The sequence below is a fragment of the Trichechus manatus genome, unplaced genomic scaffold (genome assembly GCF_000243295.1).
Source record: "Trichechus manatus latirostris isolate Lorelei unplaced genomic scaffold, TriManLat1.0 scaffold00052, whole genome shotgun sequence".
Classification (NCBI taxonomy): domain Eukaryota; kingdom Metazoa; phylum Chordata; class Mammalia; order Sirenia; family Trichechidae; genus Trichechus; species Trichechus manatus.
The window spans coordinates 5,126,684-5,146,397 of NW_004443988.1; the positions used below are offsets into that span (position 1 = coordinate 5,126,684).

Below are 19,714 nucleotides of genomic sequence, written 5' to 3' on the forward strand. Positions count from 1 at the left end.
TATCTGGAGTAACTGGGTGGTGCAAATGGTTAATGTGCTTGGCTACTAACCAAGAGATTGGCAGTTCGAGTCCACCCAGAGACACCTTGGAAGAAAGTCCTGGCGATTTACTTCCAAAAAATCAGCCATTGAAAATCCTACGGAGCACAGTTTTACTCTGACATACATGGGGTTGCCATGCGTGGGAGTTGACTCAACAGCAACTTTTTTTTTTTTTTTTTTAATTTAGCATTTGCCCTTGACTGCCTAATAGGCACTTTAAACTTAGTAAGTTCAAAATAAAACTCTTGATCCTCCCAACCCACTGCCTAAGCTGCTATTCTTCTGGACAGACCAGTTTAAATAAATAGCATCACCATCACACAGCATGACGTCAAAACCCTAGGAGTTGTCTTTATTTCTCTCTTTTCCTCACACTTCACATCCAACTCATTAACATGTCCTGTTGACTCTACTTTCAAAACAGATTTTCAAACCAGCCACTTTTCACTATCCTCCACGGCTGCCATAATTTCTCATCTGGAATTTCTCACCAAATTTCACTTATACTACCCCAGTAGCCTCTTAACTATTCTCTCTTCTTCCACTGTTGTCCCCTACAGTCAATTCTCCACAATGCAGTGAGTAATCTTTTAAAAATACATCAGTTTTGGGGTGATGGAAATGTTCTAACACTGATTGTGGTAATAGCTGTATAACTATGTAACTATTACTAAAACCACTGAATTGTACACTTTAAGTGTTAAAAATGGGGTATTAACAATTCTAAAACTGCTATACATGTGTATTGGGACTGAACTAATAAGTAAATGGACAGTGGATGATGGGAGCCAGGTTTCTCACTGCTGCAGCAGGAAGTTACAGATAACCAATGAGGGGGAAGGCTAGAGTGAACCATGTGGGACTGGATTAGAGCTGGAAACTTCAGTATCATTCATGTATAGCTTAATGTAGATACAGATGGATAAATACAAAAACAATTATAGATATATGTATATATATTAGTGCACATACATATATTCCTAGTTTGTCTGCTGAGAGGGCCTACAAGCAATGACATCCAACAGCAAGTACACCCAGTACCCAGATGTTGGTTTCTAATACTGTTGTCTACTAAAAGGAACCAGGGCTCCTTAGAGCAATGGCTCATTCTAGGGCTGGAGCCGGGAATATACAAGATGAGCTTGGAGCATGTTATAATGCCAAAGAGTAAGGAACTGCTCAAAAATCAAAGCAATGAGGGTATGGCAAAGGGACACAGGACCCAACATGAAAGAACTCCCAATGGCCAAAGCCAGAACTCCCAATGGCCAAAGCTAGAACATTCTGAGCAACAAACTAAATAATGTAGTATTGGACTATAACTCAAAATATAAAATAAATATCCGTAAGTCCATACTGATATAAAGAAAGAAATGGGAGAAAAAGAGATGAATCTTCCCTACAGAAGAATTCCCAATAATGTATGTGGATACTTTCCCCTCCAGCGGGGAGAGCTTAATCTCCCTCCCTCCTCCTTGGGTATGGGCTGGGTTTAGTGACTTGCTCCCAAAGAAAAGAGTAGGGAAATGTGGAAAAGAGTAACATTACAGTAGAGAAACCTCATAACCAGTAGCTCGGCCAAGGTTAATATTATCAGTGATAAACCATGTTGGTAGCATGCACTCCCCTGATACAATGAGATGACAAGGCCACTTCCCCTGTGTGGTATTCTTCCCCAAAATCCATAACCCCAGTCTAATCATAGAGACATTCTACAAAATACCTGACCAGGGCTCCTCAGAACTGTCAAGGTCATGAAAACAAAGGAAGACTAAGAAACTGTCACAGACCAGAGGAGTCATGATGACCTAACGCAACGTGGTAATCTGGAACAGAAAAAGGACATCAGTGGAAAAACTAATGAAATCTGAATAAAGTTTGAAGTACAGTTAATAGTAATGTACAGATGTTGGTTTCCAAGTTGTGGCAAATGTACCATGGCAATGTAAGATGTTGACTTTAGGGGAAAAAGAATAAGGGGTAAGCAGAAACTCAGTACTATCTTACCAATTTTAAATATAAAACTATTCTAAAATTAAAAGTTCATTAAAAAAAAAAATCAGATCCTACCACTCCTATATGATCTGGTTCCTAGCTATTTCTCTGACTTCATTTCCTATAAATCTTCCCTCTGCTCACTGTGCTTCAGCCACACTGACCTTTCTGCTTTTCCAAGAAAACACCAAGTTCATTCCCACCACAGGACCTTTGTACTTACTATTCCCTTTACTTGGAACATTATTCCCTCAGATCCTGGCATGGCTCTCTTCCTCTTCACATCGTTCAACTTCCTAATCAAATGTCACCTCTTCAGAGTCCTTTCCTGACCATTCAATCTAAAACCTACAGCCCTTGTTATGGAATTGTGTCCCCCCCAAAAATGTGTCAACTTTGCTAGTCCACGATTCTCAGTATTTTGTGATTGTCTACCATTTTGTCATCTGATGTGATTTTCCTATGTGTTGTAAATCCTACCTCTATGATGTTAAATGGAAACCCTGGTGGCGTAGAGGTTAAGAGCTACAGTTGCGAACCAAAAGGTTGGCAGTTCAAATCCACCAGACGCTCCTTGGAAACCACACGGGGCAGTTCTACTCTGTCCTATAGGGTCACTAAGAGTTGGAATCGACTTGACTGGCAACGGGGTTTTTTTTTTTTAATGATGTTAATGAGGTCGCATTAGCGACAGTTATGTTAATGAGGCAGGACTCAATCTACAAGATTAGGTTGTGTCTTAAGCCAATCTCTTTTGAGATATAAAGTACAGAAGTGAACAGAGAGACATGGGGACCTCATATCACCAAGAAACAAGAGTCAGGAGAATAGTGCATCCTTTCGACCTAGGGCCCCTGTGCTGAGAAGCTCCTTGACTGGGGAAGATTGATGACAAGGACCTTCCCCCAGAGTCAACAGAGAGAGACAGCCTTCCCCTGGAGCTGGCACCCTGAATTTGGACCTGTAGCCTCCTAGACTGTGAGAGAATAAATTTCACTTCGTTAAAGCCATCCATTTATGGTACTTCTGTTACAGCATCGCTAGATGTCTAAGACAGCCCTCTACCCTAGTCACTCTCCTCTATCAAGCTTTATTTGTCTGCAGAGCATTTATTACTACCCTTTATTATATTATAAAATTATTTACTCTTTGTCTTATCCACTAGAATGGAAGTTACATGAATTTAGGAACTTATCTTTACACAGCTAAATCACCATCTCCTAAAACAGTGTCTTGGCATGTAACAGACACTCTGCAAATATCTGTTGAATGCATTACTTCCAAAGATTAAGTAATTAAGCACAAAGAGCTCATACAATATGTAAGTGATACGGGCAGACCCTGAACCCTATTTGACTTAAGAGCTCTTTCCATGGCACCAAGCTGCCTCCAAAAGTGAAATGGAGTTGACAACAGTGAAGGATAGGGAAACGCCATTTGTATTAGTGGCAGGTGAGCTCCTGAAGCTGAGTTTTTCAGAGAAGGAAGTCCTTGGCTGAGGCAGTTGTGAGTACATGGCAGGATTAGTACTCGATGGATGTAAATTGGGAGCTCATCTGTATTTGGGAAATACACAATTTAGGGCAGAAGTTTAGACTGAACCCTCATTTCTGTCCTCGAACTGAGTTTTCGGCGTACCTCAATTTTTCATTTGTAAAATTAGTGAAATACAGAATTTGAAGATTATTATAAAGTGCTGTTATGATTGATTTTAAGATAATAATTCATTTTCCAACTCTTTCATTTCTACTCAAACAATGAGGGTGATTCTGGCAACCACTATTTTTTTTTTATTGTACTTCAGGTGAAGGCTTACAGAACAAACAGTTTCTCAAGAAACAGTAGTACATGTATTGTTTTATGACATTGGTTAACAACCCCACAACATGTCAACTCTCTAACTTCTCAACCTTTTTTTTTGGTGAAAATACACATAGCCAAAGATACACCATTTCAAAAATTTCTACATGCACAGTTCAGTGACACTGACTACGCTCTTCCAATTGTGCTGCTATTCTCACTTAAGATGAAGGCTTACAGAACAAAATAGTTTCTCATTTAACAGTTACTACAAATGTTGCCCTATGACAATGGTTAACAATCTCACAACATATCAACAATATCCTTACTCAACCTTGGGTTCCCTATCCCCAGCTTCCTTGTCCCCTTCTGCCTTCTGGCCCTTGGCACTGGACTACTGTACCTCATTAGTCCCATTTGGTTTTATGGGGCTGTCCACTCCCAGGCTGAACGGTGAACCTCGGAGATAACTTCACCACTGAGCTAAAAGGGTGTCTGGGGGTCATACTCTCAGGGTTTCTCCAGTCTCCTTTAGGCCAGTAAATCTGGTCTTTTTTTTGTGAGTTAGAATTATGTTCTACATCCTTCTCCAGCTCTGTCCAGAACCCTCTGTTGTGATCCTAGTCAGAGCAGTCAGTGGTGGTAGCCGGGCACCATCTAGCTGTACTGGACTCAGTCTGGTGGAGGCCTAGGTAGCTGTGGACCATTAGTCCTTCAGACTGATCTTTTCCTTGTATCCTGTTCTCTTCATTCTCCCTTGCTCCCGAAGGGTTGAGACCAGTGGAGTATCTTAGATGGCCGCTCAGTCTTTTAAGACTCCAGACACTACTCACCAAGGTAGAATGTAGAACATTGTCTTTATAAACTGTGTTATGCCAATTGAGCTAGATGTTCCTGGAGACCATGGTCCCCACAGCCTTCCGCCCAGCAATTCAGTCCCTCAGGGAGTTTGGATGTGTCTATGGGGCTTCCATGAGCAACCACTCTTTTGAAGTGTTAAACATTTAAGGGAGTGATCTCAGAAGAAGCAGAAGAGCTCCAAAGGGTTATATCAAAAGATCTCTAATGCCCTGGTTGAGCCTCAGTCCTCTGTGGAGGTGGCCCTTCCCCCAAATGCTAATTATCAACTGGTCTCTGAATAAGAGTATTGACTATAGGCTTGTATTTCTCTAGAACTCAAACACTTGGCCGCTCTGATCCTTCCCATTACCAAGCCGCCCTCGGGCGTGTTGAAGTGAGATAGGGAAATTCATTTCATTTCCACATTTGATATTTTTAATTTCAGAGAGGCCAAAATTGTACCTCTGATTATTACTACCACAGTAATCAGAAGGAAGCACTAATAATTAAGCAAATATAAAGGCCTACTATACCTGCTGTAATCACATTTCATTATCTTTCGATGTTGAGTCCAATAATGAACCATAACATGCTGAGCTCTAAGGCACCTTTTACTGACTCTGAAATTCTATGAGTCTAAGTAAATGAGAACAGTTTGTCTTTAGAGCTACATCTCATCTTTCTAACATCCTTATTCTAACCCCAAGAAGAGGTGCAATGCTTGTTTTTTCTCAGAGGGCCAGATAATAAATAGTTTGTTTAGGCTTTGTAGGCCATAGGCTCTCCATCACAACTTCTCAACTCTGCCACTGTGGTGAAAGCAGCCATAGACAATATGTCAACAATGGGCGTGCCTGTGTTCCAATAAAACTTTATTTACAAAAACAGGCTGCCATCGGTAGGCTGTAGTTTGCCAGTCCTTTCCCTAGTGTATGCCATGTGGTGGGTGGGAAGAGCTCTCAAACCAGGTATACACCTGTATACCATACCAATATCTGAGAGGGGTTCAGAAGTCTTTGTCTTATATTCCTGAATTTGGGTCAATATTAGGCCTACAGTCACATCAGTAAGTCTACTTTGATTCGAAACTGGTTCTAGAATCTTTATATGCCTCAGATAACTTTTAGGTAGCCCTAGGGATTCATCCTGATGGAGGTAGAAAACTAAGTATTACAGCTGTACCCTTCCACATTGACATAGCAACCTGGAGAAAAGAAGCTCTGAAATTAACAAATGTTTCCTCCTGGTAAACCTTCTAGCCTAGGATCAACTCTAGGGTTGTCTTAATCTAATATGACCATTCTAAGCTGCAATATGCTTTTCTTGGACTGTCCCTGTCAGACTTATTGTTGCATGGTGACCACATAGGTCTCAGATGCTCCTCAGTTTGGTCTAGATAGTAGAAGCTAGTGTGGTAACATCTTGAGGACAAAGCCTACAAAATGACCTAGGGCTAAAGCACAAGAATAGAAGTCCAAAAGGAACCACAGCAAGTAACTGGCCTTTGGGGAATGACCAGAGGTCAAATGAGGTTAATAAAGCCAAGGTTTAAGAAATAAGCCAGGAGTAACAAGATGAATCAGGGGTCAAATGTAAAACAAGGTAGTTACAAGATGTGAACACTGCCTGTAACACTCAGAAATCTATTTTGGAGCAATGCTTTTGCTTTTCCTTCTGTCTCTGGAGCCTGTAAAAGTGCTTTTTTTGTTTTTGGTCAATGATAGGGTCCCTAACATTTGGCAATTTTAAGGAACAGGTTTCCCAAGAGGTCAGGAAACAGGATAATAAATCATCCCATAAGGATAAACTAAAAATATGTCAATTTCAATGTAGTCATACTTGGAATTTTGGTTGGGATGCAAAACTGAATTGCCTGGTACATAGTAACCATTCAACGAATTTTAGTTGTACTTCATTTTCAATATATTTATTGATTATCTGCTATGTACCAACACTATACTGGGGCTGGGGCTAAATGAACTAATGTGGCTCCACTCTTGTGAAGTGTTGAGGGGAATACAACATTAATCACGTATTTATATGTGTGGGGAGTGTTACAAAAGGGTGTTTTGGGAGGCCATAGAAAGACGATTTAGCCTAGTATAGGAGATCAGGAAAGTCCCCCTTCATAAAGTGACATCTAAGTTGAAACTTGAATGATGAGTAGGTGTTGGCTAGGTGAGGATGTGGGTGAAGAGGGTTCTAGGCAGAGGGACCGGTATGTGTGAAGGACCAAGTGAGAGAAATTATAGTACACTCTAAGAACTGAAAGAGCTCCAGCATGGCCGAAGCTTGAAGAGTGGGAGAGAACATCAGAAAATGAGGCTGGAGAGATGGGTAGGGCTTTATGAAAGCCCTTATAAACCATGTTAAAGAACTGGATTTTCTCTTGGGGACAATGACATGCTCCTGGGTTTTAAGCAGGGGGTTGCTGTGATCAGACACATGCTTTTGAAAGATGACTGTTTGTAGTGAAAAAAGCAGACTAGAGTGGGACAAAAGAGAAAGCAAGAAAATCTGTGAAGAGTCATCTAGGTGAGAGACAATTCTTGGTGGCTTGGACTAGGATATGGAAAAAAGTCGTTGGATTTGAGAAATTATTCAGGAGAAAAAATCAATAGTGACTTATTGGACTGTATACCTTTGTCAAAACACACCAAATTATACACTTAATTGGTGAATTTTATTGTCTATATAAATTATGCCTCAATAAAGCTGTAAATAGTGATTTAGTGACTGGCTGGCTGGGGAGAGTGGAAAGGGGTAGGGAGAGAGACTCCCAGGTGTCTGGCTTCAGCAAGATGTAGATGGTGCTGCCATTTACTGAGACGAAACACTGAAGGAGGAATAGGTTTGCGGGGGAAGGTAGTAAGTCCGGGTTTAGACAGGTTGTTTAAGGTGTCTGTGAAACATCTAAACGGAAATGTCAGGTAGGCATTTGGATAACTGGTTCTGGAACTCAGGAGATTGATTCAGCTTGGAGATTAGATGTGGTATTACTAAAATGGAGTTTAGAGAAGAGGGCACAAGACAGAGTCCAGACCTAGAGAAATTTACAGCAGAGACTGAGGAAGGAAACCAAGGAAGAGAGGGGCCAAAAATTAGCCACACAATGGAATTCAGAATATTCCAAAATATTCAGTCACTTTTGATCTAGAATTTGATCTAGTTATTGTTTTCCTTTGTCATCTGCTAAAATGGAGGGGAAAAGTCCATTATCACCTTTCACATAGACTGGCCTCCAAAGCCTCAGACAGGTCTAAACACCTTAAGAAGATACCGCACTGAAGCTCATTTAGAAGTCCTCTGTGAGAAACTCAGAGAACATTTCTACATCCTCCACAATAAACTTGCAAAGCCAGCTGATTCCAACAATAAATTACAAAGCAATTCTCTGCCTCTGGGAAGTCCTGGCGTTTGGAGAAATATTAGTACTTTTGTCACAGTGGGAGATACTTGTGGTGGGGCCCACCAAAGGTGCAGGAAGGCATACAGAAATATTCCAGTTAAAATCCAAATACTCAGAACAATCAGTGACCTCAGCAAGAAAACCCTGATGTGAGTGAGTGTAGCAGACAGACTAGCACTGAGAGCAGCACGTTTCAGAGTAGAGCTCTTGTAGAAGACCACAACTTTGGGCCACATTATGTCAAGCTGCGTTCTTCAACATCAATTCATTAATATGTATAAACACATTAATTCATGTGTAGTAAACATATCAACCGGTTTCCAAATGTCTGACTGAGGCTCTCAGATCTATAGGGCAGGAAGTTTCATCCTTCTCTAACATGTGATTCTGTAGCACACCACAGATAATTCTGATAGCAAATCAAGTTCCTTTTTTCCTCGGTCACTAAAACACAACGTCAAAGCATTAGCATGGAAGAGATTTTTACAGAATGCAAAAATATTCCCCCTCTGGATTATTCTCCTCAAAGAGCTATAACCTACAAAGAGGGAAAAGGAGTGGGGGAGGGCATCCTTATAACAGTTCACTGCCTCACAGATTGCAGCGTTATGCAATCTCCTATGTTCAGGGGAAACAGGGAGGTCTGTGCCCTCACTGTGTTACAAACTGATGAGAAAAAATGTTGCCGTCCACCGAGAACCTGCAAGAGACAAATAAGCTCGCTCAATGACGTGCAAGGTTCTTTGCAGATTCTCGGGCTCAGGTAGATTACAGAGAGGATGAAGGAGTTGGAGTGACACCTGGAACTCGCTAAGAGTTTTCAACACCATCCACCATTACTGCTCCTGTCTAACCAGAGGAGTCTCATCTTGATGAAATGGTGAGCCATGATGTTATCTAAATCCGCCACTCAGAAGCTAAATGTGCCAAGTGACTTCTCCCTCCTACATGTATGAAAAAATCTTTACCAAACAAAAAATCATAATAAAAGAGAAAACATACCTATGCAGTTCTTTCTTCTGTCCTCTATCCTATCTATGTTTCCTTTTGAATAAACAGTCTCAATGAGTTTAAGTATCCACTATCAATTAATGATTGGGCTTAATTTATGTAAAATTCTAGTAATCAGTTAAATTTCCTACTAGCTAGTTATACAAATGCAATAATAGCTTCCTTTTTCACTTTTATTACCTATCTTGAATGGAATAACCAGGCAATGTTATAAGATGTTATTTGTTTGAAGTAACTGAAGAAGAAAATACTGTTTCCAGCAGAGAAGTACTGATCAAGAGGCAAGCAGCAGAAAGAAGATCTGGAGAGAAAGAATTAGTTTCTAGTTTCTAGTCTAGAAAGGCATTGACAAATAGGCAATGACAATACAATGATATATAGAAGATGCTATGGATCACAGAAGAATAACACAATTTAGTTTTAGGGTGTTAGGAAAGGCTTCCTAGAGGAGGCAAAGCTAACTTGAGAAAAAAGAATTAGACAAAGGAAGAGAGGAGAGTAAGAGGAAACAGAATGGGGAGGCACTACAAGCAGAAGCTGCATATGCAAAAATCGATTTGGGGAACTGCAAGCAATTCAAGTAATTCTCAGAGTAGATGCCAAGTAGAGAGTGGGATAAGGTGGGGCTGTGAGGCCAGCTAGGGTCAGCTCACAAAAGGTCTTGTAAGCCACCCTGAAGATTCTGGACTTTATCCTGTATACCTGTACTACTACTAACCACATGTGGCTATTTAAATTAAAATTAACGAAAATTAAAAATTCAGTTTTTCTGTCACACAAGTCACATTTCAAGTGCTCACCAGTCACATATGGCTAAAGAGTACCATACTAGATAGCACAAAACATTGTCATGCTATTGGACAGTGTTGCTGTAGATAAGAACTGCCACTGGAAAGTTCTAATCAGGAGAGTCACATAATCAGATCTGCATTTCCGAAGGATCCCTCTGGTTGCAAAGAAAAGAATGGATTGGGGGCAAAATGGAACAGGCTGGAGGTTTCCTAATAAGATTCATGAAAAAGGCAAAAACTTGTACCATAGCATTGACTTATTTTAAAAGTTTAGTGAAAATAAACTGAAACATTTTAAAGTTTGATATTAAATGGAATGAAAACTATATGGTTAAATATTGTAGATCTAAGCATGATCAACCACAGGAATTTCAGTATCGCTACAGGAATTTCAGTTATGTATGCAAGGCTGTGACACATGACCAACACCTGGATGCAACACACTACAGTGAGTCAGTTTACGAGGATATGAAGTCAAGAGGAATTGAAGTTAAAAGCCTCCACAGCATATGTTAAAAAAAAAAAAAAGGTATGTGTGTGTGTTTGTATATTAGAGAGAGAGAGGGAGCGAATTCGTGTCTGTGTGAGAGTGTGCGTGTGTGGTTAAGTGCTGGAGATGGAATATCTAAGTATGTGTATGCCCTCTGCTAGCATGAATCTGAGGGAGCTGGAAGAATCTGGATGATAAGAACTCACACTATGGCTTGGTTCCCTGGTGTCCCACTGGTACCTCTAACTCAACACAGCCTCATTATCTTCTTGCCCAAATCTTCCTCCTGTGTTTTGATCAAGGGTACTTTAACTCAAGCCAAGAAAAAACCTGAAAAATCATCCCCCCTCTTCCTCAGCCACCACATCCAAACTCTACAGAGCCTGTCTTCACATCCAGCATCCCACAGGGATCTCAATTTGAACATGACAACACTGAACTGGTGGTGTTTCTCCCCAAACCTCTTCCCTCTTCTCCACTGCTCTGCTGACAGTCCATGATGGATGTGATTCTTGCTTACCTTCACGACCTCAAGCCTCAGTCTGATGAGAGGAGGAAACTAGCTAGTAATTACAATGCTTCTGTCAGCTTCAATTTTTCAGACTAAGGTTTTTAAGTATGGACTTGGAAATACTCAAGCTTTCTGTTTGTACTAACCTGAATTAGAATTGGCAAAGGCTTTACCTTAAATGCTTGAATGGAAATGAAATTTAATCCCAACCCAGGAGCAGCTGAAAATTGGCTGTCTGCCCAGGCCTTTAGATGGACTTTGGGAATTTGCCAGCACTGAAGACCCTGTCGTTCCATAGGATTATGTGTTAATTTTCAATTACTCTGCTTTGCTGTCTTTCAGAAAAAAGATTGGAGAAAAAAATAATTCCTGTGTTGACTTGGAGAGATCCTCATATAGAATTCATACAAACTAGTTGTTTCATGACCATGCTGAAAGCCACATTAATTCTTGCTTTTGAAACAAATTCTATTTTTCTCATTTCACAGGAAGGAAGAAAATCAGTGGACTGAGCCCAAGTATAGACAGTTTCTGCCTTAACCAATTTCATTTTGCCTCCTTTCTCAGTTTCCCCAACATCATTGTTGTTCTTAGTCTAAAAAAACAGCAGATTGTGGTTCTTCACATTCTACAAGATAACAAGATAAACTCTATCTTGGCACTCAGTCAGAAAGCCATTTTAGTACTATTACAATGCAGCTCATCTCTTAACTTGGTCATGTTTCCCTGGCTCAGAAATAATATTTATACTGTGGCATCTTCTGGCCTTTAAAAACCAACTTTCCTTCTGTGATACATGTATTAAGGTAAAAAAATTCAAAGTGATAAAATCTTGCCCTTACTTAAGATTTCTAGAAATCAGTGAATACTCAGAATTGGTGGCTCTAATATTTACCTGTTACCACCAAAAGATGATGTTATGTCCCAACACAATCCATCTTTATAAGCTGAACGAAAAAGAATAGAAAGGATTATGTATCCCTTGAGAGAAATTAAAATGTGGTAGAGATAAAACAGGTTCTCCTGAAACAAATCTACGCAATGAAGGTATGATGTAATATACTTACACATATATATATACTTTTTTTTTTTTTTTTTTAAAGGAACCACTTGAAATACAAGCCTACAGCCATGTCTTCTCAACACCTCTAACTTCTCTAGGGAATAGCAGGTCCCTCTTTTCGAGAACTGGCCGCCACACATTCAACTATGTTATTTTAGGAGAGAACACCAAACAGAAAACCCATCGGCGGGTGTTATGGATTGAATTGTGTTCCCCTGAAATACATATCCACTTGGCTATGCCATGACTCCCAGTATTGTGTGGTTGTCCACCATTTTGTGATCTGATGTGATTACCTTATGTGTTATAAATCCTAATTCTATGATGTTAATAAGGCAGGATTAGAGGCAATTATGTTAATGAGACAGGACTCAATCTACAGGATTAGGTTGTATTTTGAGTCAATCTCTTTTGAGATATAAAAGAGAATCGAGCAGAGAGGAGAGGGACCTTATTACCACCACGCAAGAAGAGCCAGGAGTGGAGCACGCCCTTTGGAACCAAGGTCCCTGCTCTGAGAAACTCCTAAACCAGAGGAAGACTGATGACAAGGACCTTTCCCCAGAGCCGACAGAGAGAGAAAGCCTTTCCCTGGAGCTGGTGCCCTGAATTCAGACTTCTAGTCTCCCAGACTGTGAAAGAACAAATTTCTGTTTGTTAAAACCATCCACTTGTGGTATTTCTGTTACAGCAGCACTAGATAACTAAGACAGTGAGCAACATGATCCAAACTGGACCAAACAGAACTTTCATTGGGAGTTTTCAAATTGGAACTAAGAAGGTCATATCTCTCCAGGGTAGTGAGGTTATGAAATTGAATGCAAAGGTCATGATCACACCCCTAGCTGTGGGAAAAAGCTGGTTACATTAGGGGAGAATAAAGCTAAAATGGAGAGAGAAGCAAGCATGAGAGACAGAGAGAGAAGGAGACCCGAAAGAGTTTGAGTGTCCTTGCTCTGGTCATCCCTGAGGCTCAGCCACACACAACCCAGCTCTTCTCCGTTTGGTTATGAAAACAAAAAATCTTCTTTTTTTCCTCTAAGCTAATTTAAACTGAGTTTCTGTCACTTACAGCCAAGAGTTCTGACTAAAATAGAAACCGATCCTAGAAGTGGGGTGTAATACTGAAACCAGCTGAGTCAAGTTGAAGTATGGATGGCAGCAAAACTCTCCATCCTAAGGTTAGCACACATCAATATTTGCTATATGGTTAGAGAGGAAAGCAAGTGCTTAAAATGTAGCCTCTAGGATCTTGGGACTTGGATCTCGTGCCCCTTATGGCTGGAGTTTCAGGCACCTTGAGCGGAAAATGTCAAAATAACGTTTTAGTGATTTCTTGAAGTCTTCAGTATGATGATGCAAGGGATAGAGATGGGTTGTCTGAAAGCCAATACTGAACAACAGGTCAGAGGGTTTTATTCAGAAAATCCCTTATCCATTTATCTTAGACCACCAAGAGCGAGATAATTAACGCAACTTGGGTTTTATACGGGTTGTATTGTTCCAGAAACTCCAAACATAAACTTTGTATCTTTGGCTGGAGTGGAGCAGGGGCAGGTGCCCAGTTATGCAGATCAGGGGCTCTAAGTGCTTCTCACACAGACTATCAGCCAATCATTCTGGCAACAGCCTTTCTAATAACCTCATTTTCACGGCGTTCTAACTCTTTAACCTTTGGGGTTGCCTTTTTTTCTGGGCTTCTCTCACTGCCAGCTAAGGTTTTAGCCTTCTCCAGTCTCTTGAATCAATTACCACTAATCCATCTGCTTTGCTGCTTCCAAAATTTTGTTGCTATCATCTCTTCTTCCCTTGATCTTTGTGGGTTTGCCCCTTGACTGACATTTTAGTGGTATTTCAGAAGGGAGCCCAGACAAATGTGGCTTAATATGCCATGTTATCTGCTACTTCCCTCTTTCCCCTTTCTCTAAATGGGAGATTTCCCTAATTGCTCTTATCCTATTTTCAGATCTCTATCCTCATATATTGAGTGTGTGTTTAAAATTTATCATTTGGTCCATAGGTTAATGAATCACAAAAAGACATACCTAGACTTGATTTGGACAAAGGGACTGAACCCAGATATCCTCAACCCAGTGCTGACTACAAGAGGTGGCTAAGACTCCTGGGAGGGGTGCAAGTACATGTGCAGTTGTAAAAGGGAGAAATGCATTATGTGAATGGGGAAAATTCTGCAAATGGAAGTGTGTATGGGAAAGTGTGTATGTACACATGCATAATACACTTTTGCACACAGCTGTGTGCTGAGTAGCAAAGAGGTGGTCTGCTAAGGACCTCTATTATTTTCTTTCCCCAGGATCTCTCTCTTCTTTTCTGGACAGTACAACCCTCCTTTTGGGGAAATGCTTCTCCCTCTGTTCTGATGATACAGGTCTATTGGCATGACCAATCACATATGCACAGGGATGGGCCGTGATACAGTCCAGGACAATAAGGCTCCTTCCTTGGATTTTTCTAGTTGAAACCTAAGGAGGAAAGGCACAACCTCTGGAGTGGCAAAGCTGTCTGAAGCCACTGGCAGTATTTAGAAGTAGCTGTTCCACAGTAGGAGGGAAGGAAGACGGCATCCCAAGAGAAGAAGCCAAGAGGTGGAGATGGAACACCATCCTGCTGGCACTCGAGCTGCTTTCGTGGCTCATGTATACCTCTGTCCTTCCCTGTCTGCATCTGACTTTGTGGGTTTGCGCCTTTTTAAGTTAGTTTTAATAACTTGAAATTGAAAGAGTTACAACTAATATACTAACTGAATGCGCAAAGCAAAAAAGAGTTTCATATTTAAGGTTTTTCTTACTGCCGTATTTATATGAAATTCCCACAGAACTGTAAAAGCATAAGGATTCATAAATAATTAAAGGTGAAGCTTTATAAGACATTTAAAAAATAAAAAATATTAGCCTTGTTTACCATAAGGGTCTGAATATAAGGTACGACTTAAAATAGCACAAAGCACAGAGCATAAAGACACAATTCACATTCTGAACCTTGCAGAAGGAGAGAGCTAGAAGCAAGCCTAGGAGGAAATCATATGGGGTAAAGGCGTTTTAAGCCTTTCTTTTAAAGTTCTGTCAAGTTTTGCTGTTGTTTGTTTTAAAATGTACTGTTCTAATTCTTTTCAAAAAAGCAAGTTCCAAAAAAGTATTGAGTCTAAGGCAAGGGCAAAATTTCTTTTCAAGCACAGAAATACCAATACAGGAATATTAAAAGAATATTATAGAGGGCAAATCCCCAGAGCAGTACCTTTCAGGAACATAATTTATAGTGTCACACAATGGTTAGCATCTTTACCATTCATACGCTTTTCTTCTAGAAAAAGTAGGATTCCCTTACATTTGAGATTATCTTTTATTTGGACAAATATAATATTATCTTGACCACTGTGTTATCATTATTTTTACACACAGTCCCTACTGAAAAGAGAGAAACTAGTTCTCTTAATTTTTTCTTGCGTTTTTATTACTGTGTACGCTCTTGTCTGACTCAGTGACTTATGCCTTATGCTGCCTTCTAAAACAGACCTCTCATTTCTGCAGAGAGGATTTCTCCCGCTTGAGGATTCTCTGCCTCAGGAGAGTGAGGCTTCTGTGGCTCTGATGACGTGCTGGCCCCTGGCGTTCATCAGACTCTGGAGACATAGGTCTGAAGACATTCAGAGGAGCAAAGAAAAACTGATGAGTCCTTGAGGAAGTAAACAGAACACTTGCTGGAAATTTATACTACTTGGTTAATTGGGGCCATGAAGAGTCTATCAATAAGTCTATGAATTGTGCAATTAATGTCCATATGATATGTCATAATCTCATACCAAATATAAATGAAATCTCCTAAAATTCTAAGGACTATATTGTTAGGGTTGGGGCATCTTGTTCCCTTGTGGCCTCTACTCAAGCAACTATTCTTTTTGGTTTGTTGCAGAGCTCAACCGTCCTTTCTGGTCTGCTAAGGGTGTTGGCTGCTTTTGGTCTGCTGGCCAGCTCCTAGAGAGCCTGTGATAACCACTTCTAGGACTGGCTAATTCCACCCAGAAAGAGGCATTAGTTGAAATGCTCAAGTGAAAACAAAATCTCAGCTCAGGCTATACTACATATATGAAAAAGCTTTCAAAAATGGCAGACATAATTTTTGACTGGCAATTGCAGCTGGCCACTTATGATAAAGCCTGGGGCTTAATACAACAACATCAAGCCTATGAATTAATCCTTTACAGAGGCAGCTGTGGTTATTATTGCTCTGGAGTCATTTCTTCCAGTCTTCTCAAGCAATAAAGCACTGTCCAAGAAGATCACTCCCTCTAATAGCCTCTAGCAGCTACACTCAGCTGTGGTCACTAAATGCAGACATCTGACTTATGCCCGTTGTCACCAGACACTTACGGCCCTCGGGTGCTCAGCAGTGAGTGATGAAACTAGTAAATGAAGAGAAGAATACAGGTGAAGTGAAATCCTACTTAGTAGATGGCGTTTCTAAAATTAACATAAAACCTCTAACGTCTTTCAATAATCCACCTTGTGTTCCTGGATTTGAAATGGAAAAATCCCTGAGTTGATATTTAAGTTTCTGGGTCTGGGTCTGAATGCTATACATGTTTAAACACAAAAAAACTAAGGACTGAGGACAGCAGGGGTTTCTGAAATATCTAGGTAGGTGGGAGAGGTTTAATTGCTTTGTATTCTTCCAGAAGATCTCTGTTCTTCCGTGAGAGGACATTGTTCTTAAATTATCCTGTTGATTCATCATCTGCCCTCTCATTCCAGTTTGTTACTTCCTAAATAATAAAAACAATATATTAAATCCTCACACAAACTCCATAAGGTAGATATTACTACTGTCTCTATTTTTTTTGCAGAGGGCAGTGTTTTGTTTTTGTTTTTTAGATAATATTTTAACGTGTTTTTGGTGAAGGTTTACATAGCAGTTTAGGTTCCCATTCAACAATTTCTACACAAATTGTTCAGTGACATTGGTTACATTTTCCTCAATGTGTGAGCATTCACATTATTTCCATTCTGGTTGTTCCATTTATTGTCTCTATTTTATAGATAAAAAATTGAAGATAAGAAACTTGTTCAAGTTCAGGGCAGGGCCAGGATTCAAAATCAGACAGTCTGGCTCAAAAGCCTATACTCTTACTCTACATTGTACCACACAAGTCTGCCCAAAAGAAGCAACTTGGTTGTTCCACAGCCAGAAGTGTCCCAACAAGGCTGCGGGCAATACTCTTACCTGGTCAAAGTCTTGCGTCTCCACGTGGATATTGTATTATCAGGTTACTCTGCTTCATCTAGTCATTAAATCCTCTCTCTACTCCAGGGTAGCCCTACAGTTTACTCCTTAGCCTCCTTCTAAGGCTGTCTCCCAAACTTGCTTAGTAATAAGAATCACCTGGAATACTTGTTAAAAATACAGCTTCTCAGGATCCTCAACTTGGCAATTCTGATTCATTGGGTTTGATACGGTCCTAAAAATTTCTGTTTTTAACAAGTGACCCAGGTGATTCATCTCATCAGAAGTTTGCTGTAGGAGTTTTAGCCACTGGGAACAAAAATTGTTGGCCTTAAGTATTACATATTACACACTAACATACGTCATGCTTGGTAAAGTACAGGGTCATCGAAAAAGAGGAAGACCTTCAATGAGATGGACTGACAGAGTGGCTGCAACAATGGGCTCAAGGACAACAAAGATTGTGGGCATGGCACAGGACTGGGCAGTGTTTCATTCTGTTGTACATACGGTCGCTATGAGTTGGAACCAACTAGACGGCACCTAACAACAACAACAACAACGTATATATATTAAGTCAGAGTGCAGTTAAGCAGGCAACATTTCTATAGCTGAATTAATCCAAAGCAATCAGTACATATGGCACAAAGTGGTTTTCTTCAGGAAAGACTTGGGGGGTGGGCTGGAATTTGTTGTTGCTTTTTTTCTTTTTGAGTGATGACTGTTAGAATTCTTTAACGGCTGTGCCCTGGAGGGAGTTTCTGCATTGCTCTGGTCCTGGAACAGGTTCATCAAATAGAAAGTAAGGAGCCATTTTATATAGTTCTTTTAAGTCTGGCCTAAGAGAATTTTGGAGAAGAGTAAATTCCGTAAAAAGGAGAAAGGAATACACAGTTCTAATTCCTTGAAGGACCCTAAAGGAAAGTGCTTGCTTAAATAAGAGAGGGACTCAGGCTTTTCAACTTAAATGTTTATGATCATATCCAGAATGATTCAGGACAATATTTTATAAGGGATTAATTCAATTTGTACAGTCTAATCAGTAAGCAGAAATGATCTTTGACACTCAAAGAACCCAAATGCAAAATTGTTGAAACTCATGATTGTCAAAATATTGTTTAATGTTTTTTGTAAAAGCCTCAAACATGCCTAATCTGCGTTCACACTATGTTCACTGATGTCACAAATGAAGTTCCCATCTCAAGCACCACTCAAAAGCAGACTCCTTCAAATGCTATATTTTTGAGTTGGTAGAAAAAAAGAAGATAAAAAGTAGAAAATAGTATTATAAAATGTCAAAAGAGGAGACAGGAAGCCAGCCCTGTCTGCCCTGCAGAATGCTCAGCTCCCAGGGCCTCAGGGAACCCGGCAGAGCGGCAGCAGAGCCTGGACCCAACTCTGTGTGGTGACCGAGGCACAGACATACATACCTCTTGGTGGGGGTGGGCACTCCAGAGGACATGTGGCTAACCATGGTGTCATTCATATTAGTCAGAGGGCGAGGAGGACTGGAAGAAAAGATATTTACATTACATTAATAATTACCAACATGATTAGGGGAAACAAATGAAAGCGTGATAAGGGCAAAAGAGCCAACTATCATTCTGATAAGCACAGAGCGACACGGGGAGTGGGGTTAGAAATCAGTACTTCCAGCCTAAGTAAATTCAACAAGAGAGAGGTGCTCTCTCATGAAGCCGCAGGACCACAGAGCCTGTGCCGTACCGGGTGAAGCAATAGATTGTAAACACGATGCTACAGGCTGTAACCTGGTGGCTTCTGCTTTGCCACTTAGTTAATTTCTCCAGATTGCTGATACAGGATTAGGAGTGCTTGGTGTTTGTGGTATATGACAGACATCACACAGCATTAAGGTGTGCTTTTCCTGAGATTTGGTTAGAGCTCACTGCCTTCCTTCCAATTTAGTTTGCATACTTTTTACTAAAACAATCTGTTAAATACTATATTCAAAGGTAAGATTCTGGAGCACACTCATTAACCTTTATTAATCCTTTACCAGAATCGTAACAATGAACTCACAGTTTATACCCACACCCTAGTTGGAATGATGTTTTTTATAATCTAATGCAAATTTTAATTTTAAGACAAGCATTTTTTGGTAACTTATCTTTGGCAGCTGGTTTTCAGGACTCAATGTCTATTTCTCCCTTTTGTGAGAGTCCAGAATGAACCTAAACTTAACAAAAGGAATCTGCCATTTTGCCTTTCAGCCATTCTTCAATCCCTCTTCCTCTCCACGAGGTTCAGCTATACAGGGTGTCTATTTTGCATTTGGAACCACGTGACTTTTGCTAAATGTTCTCTCTGGGAAATCTCCCACTTCCTAAATTGCAAGAGGTACTTTTCAGAGGAATTTGTCCATTAAAAAGTAAAATAATGAGAGGACTTCCGGCAAGATGGCGCTCTAGGCAGAAACACCACGCCGTCCCTCCACAACAAAGATCCGAAAAACTAAGCCAAACAGAGAATCAACAATCCTGAAACCCTAGAACATCAAATGAAG

The 19,714-nt window shown here is 40.3% G+C and overlaps 1 protein-coding gene across 1 annotated transcript in view; it reads right to left on the bottom strand.

Annotated features, from left to right (window-relative positions):
* Positions 1–19,714, bottom strand: part of DTNB (dystrobrevin beta) — a 335,670-nt gene that overhangs the window by 77,341 nt on the left and 238,615 nt on the right. The window contains exon 10 of the mRNA XM_023732419.1: positions 18,621–18,698. Within this exon, the coding sequence (XP_023588187.1) occupies positions 18,621–18,698 (78 nt within the window). The remainder of the gene's footprint in view (positions 1–18,620; positions 18,699–19,714) is intronic.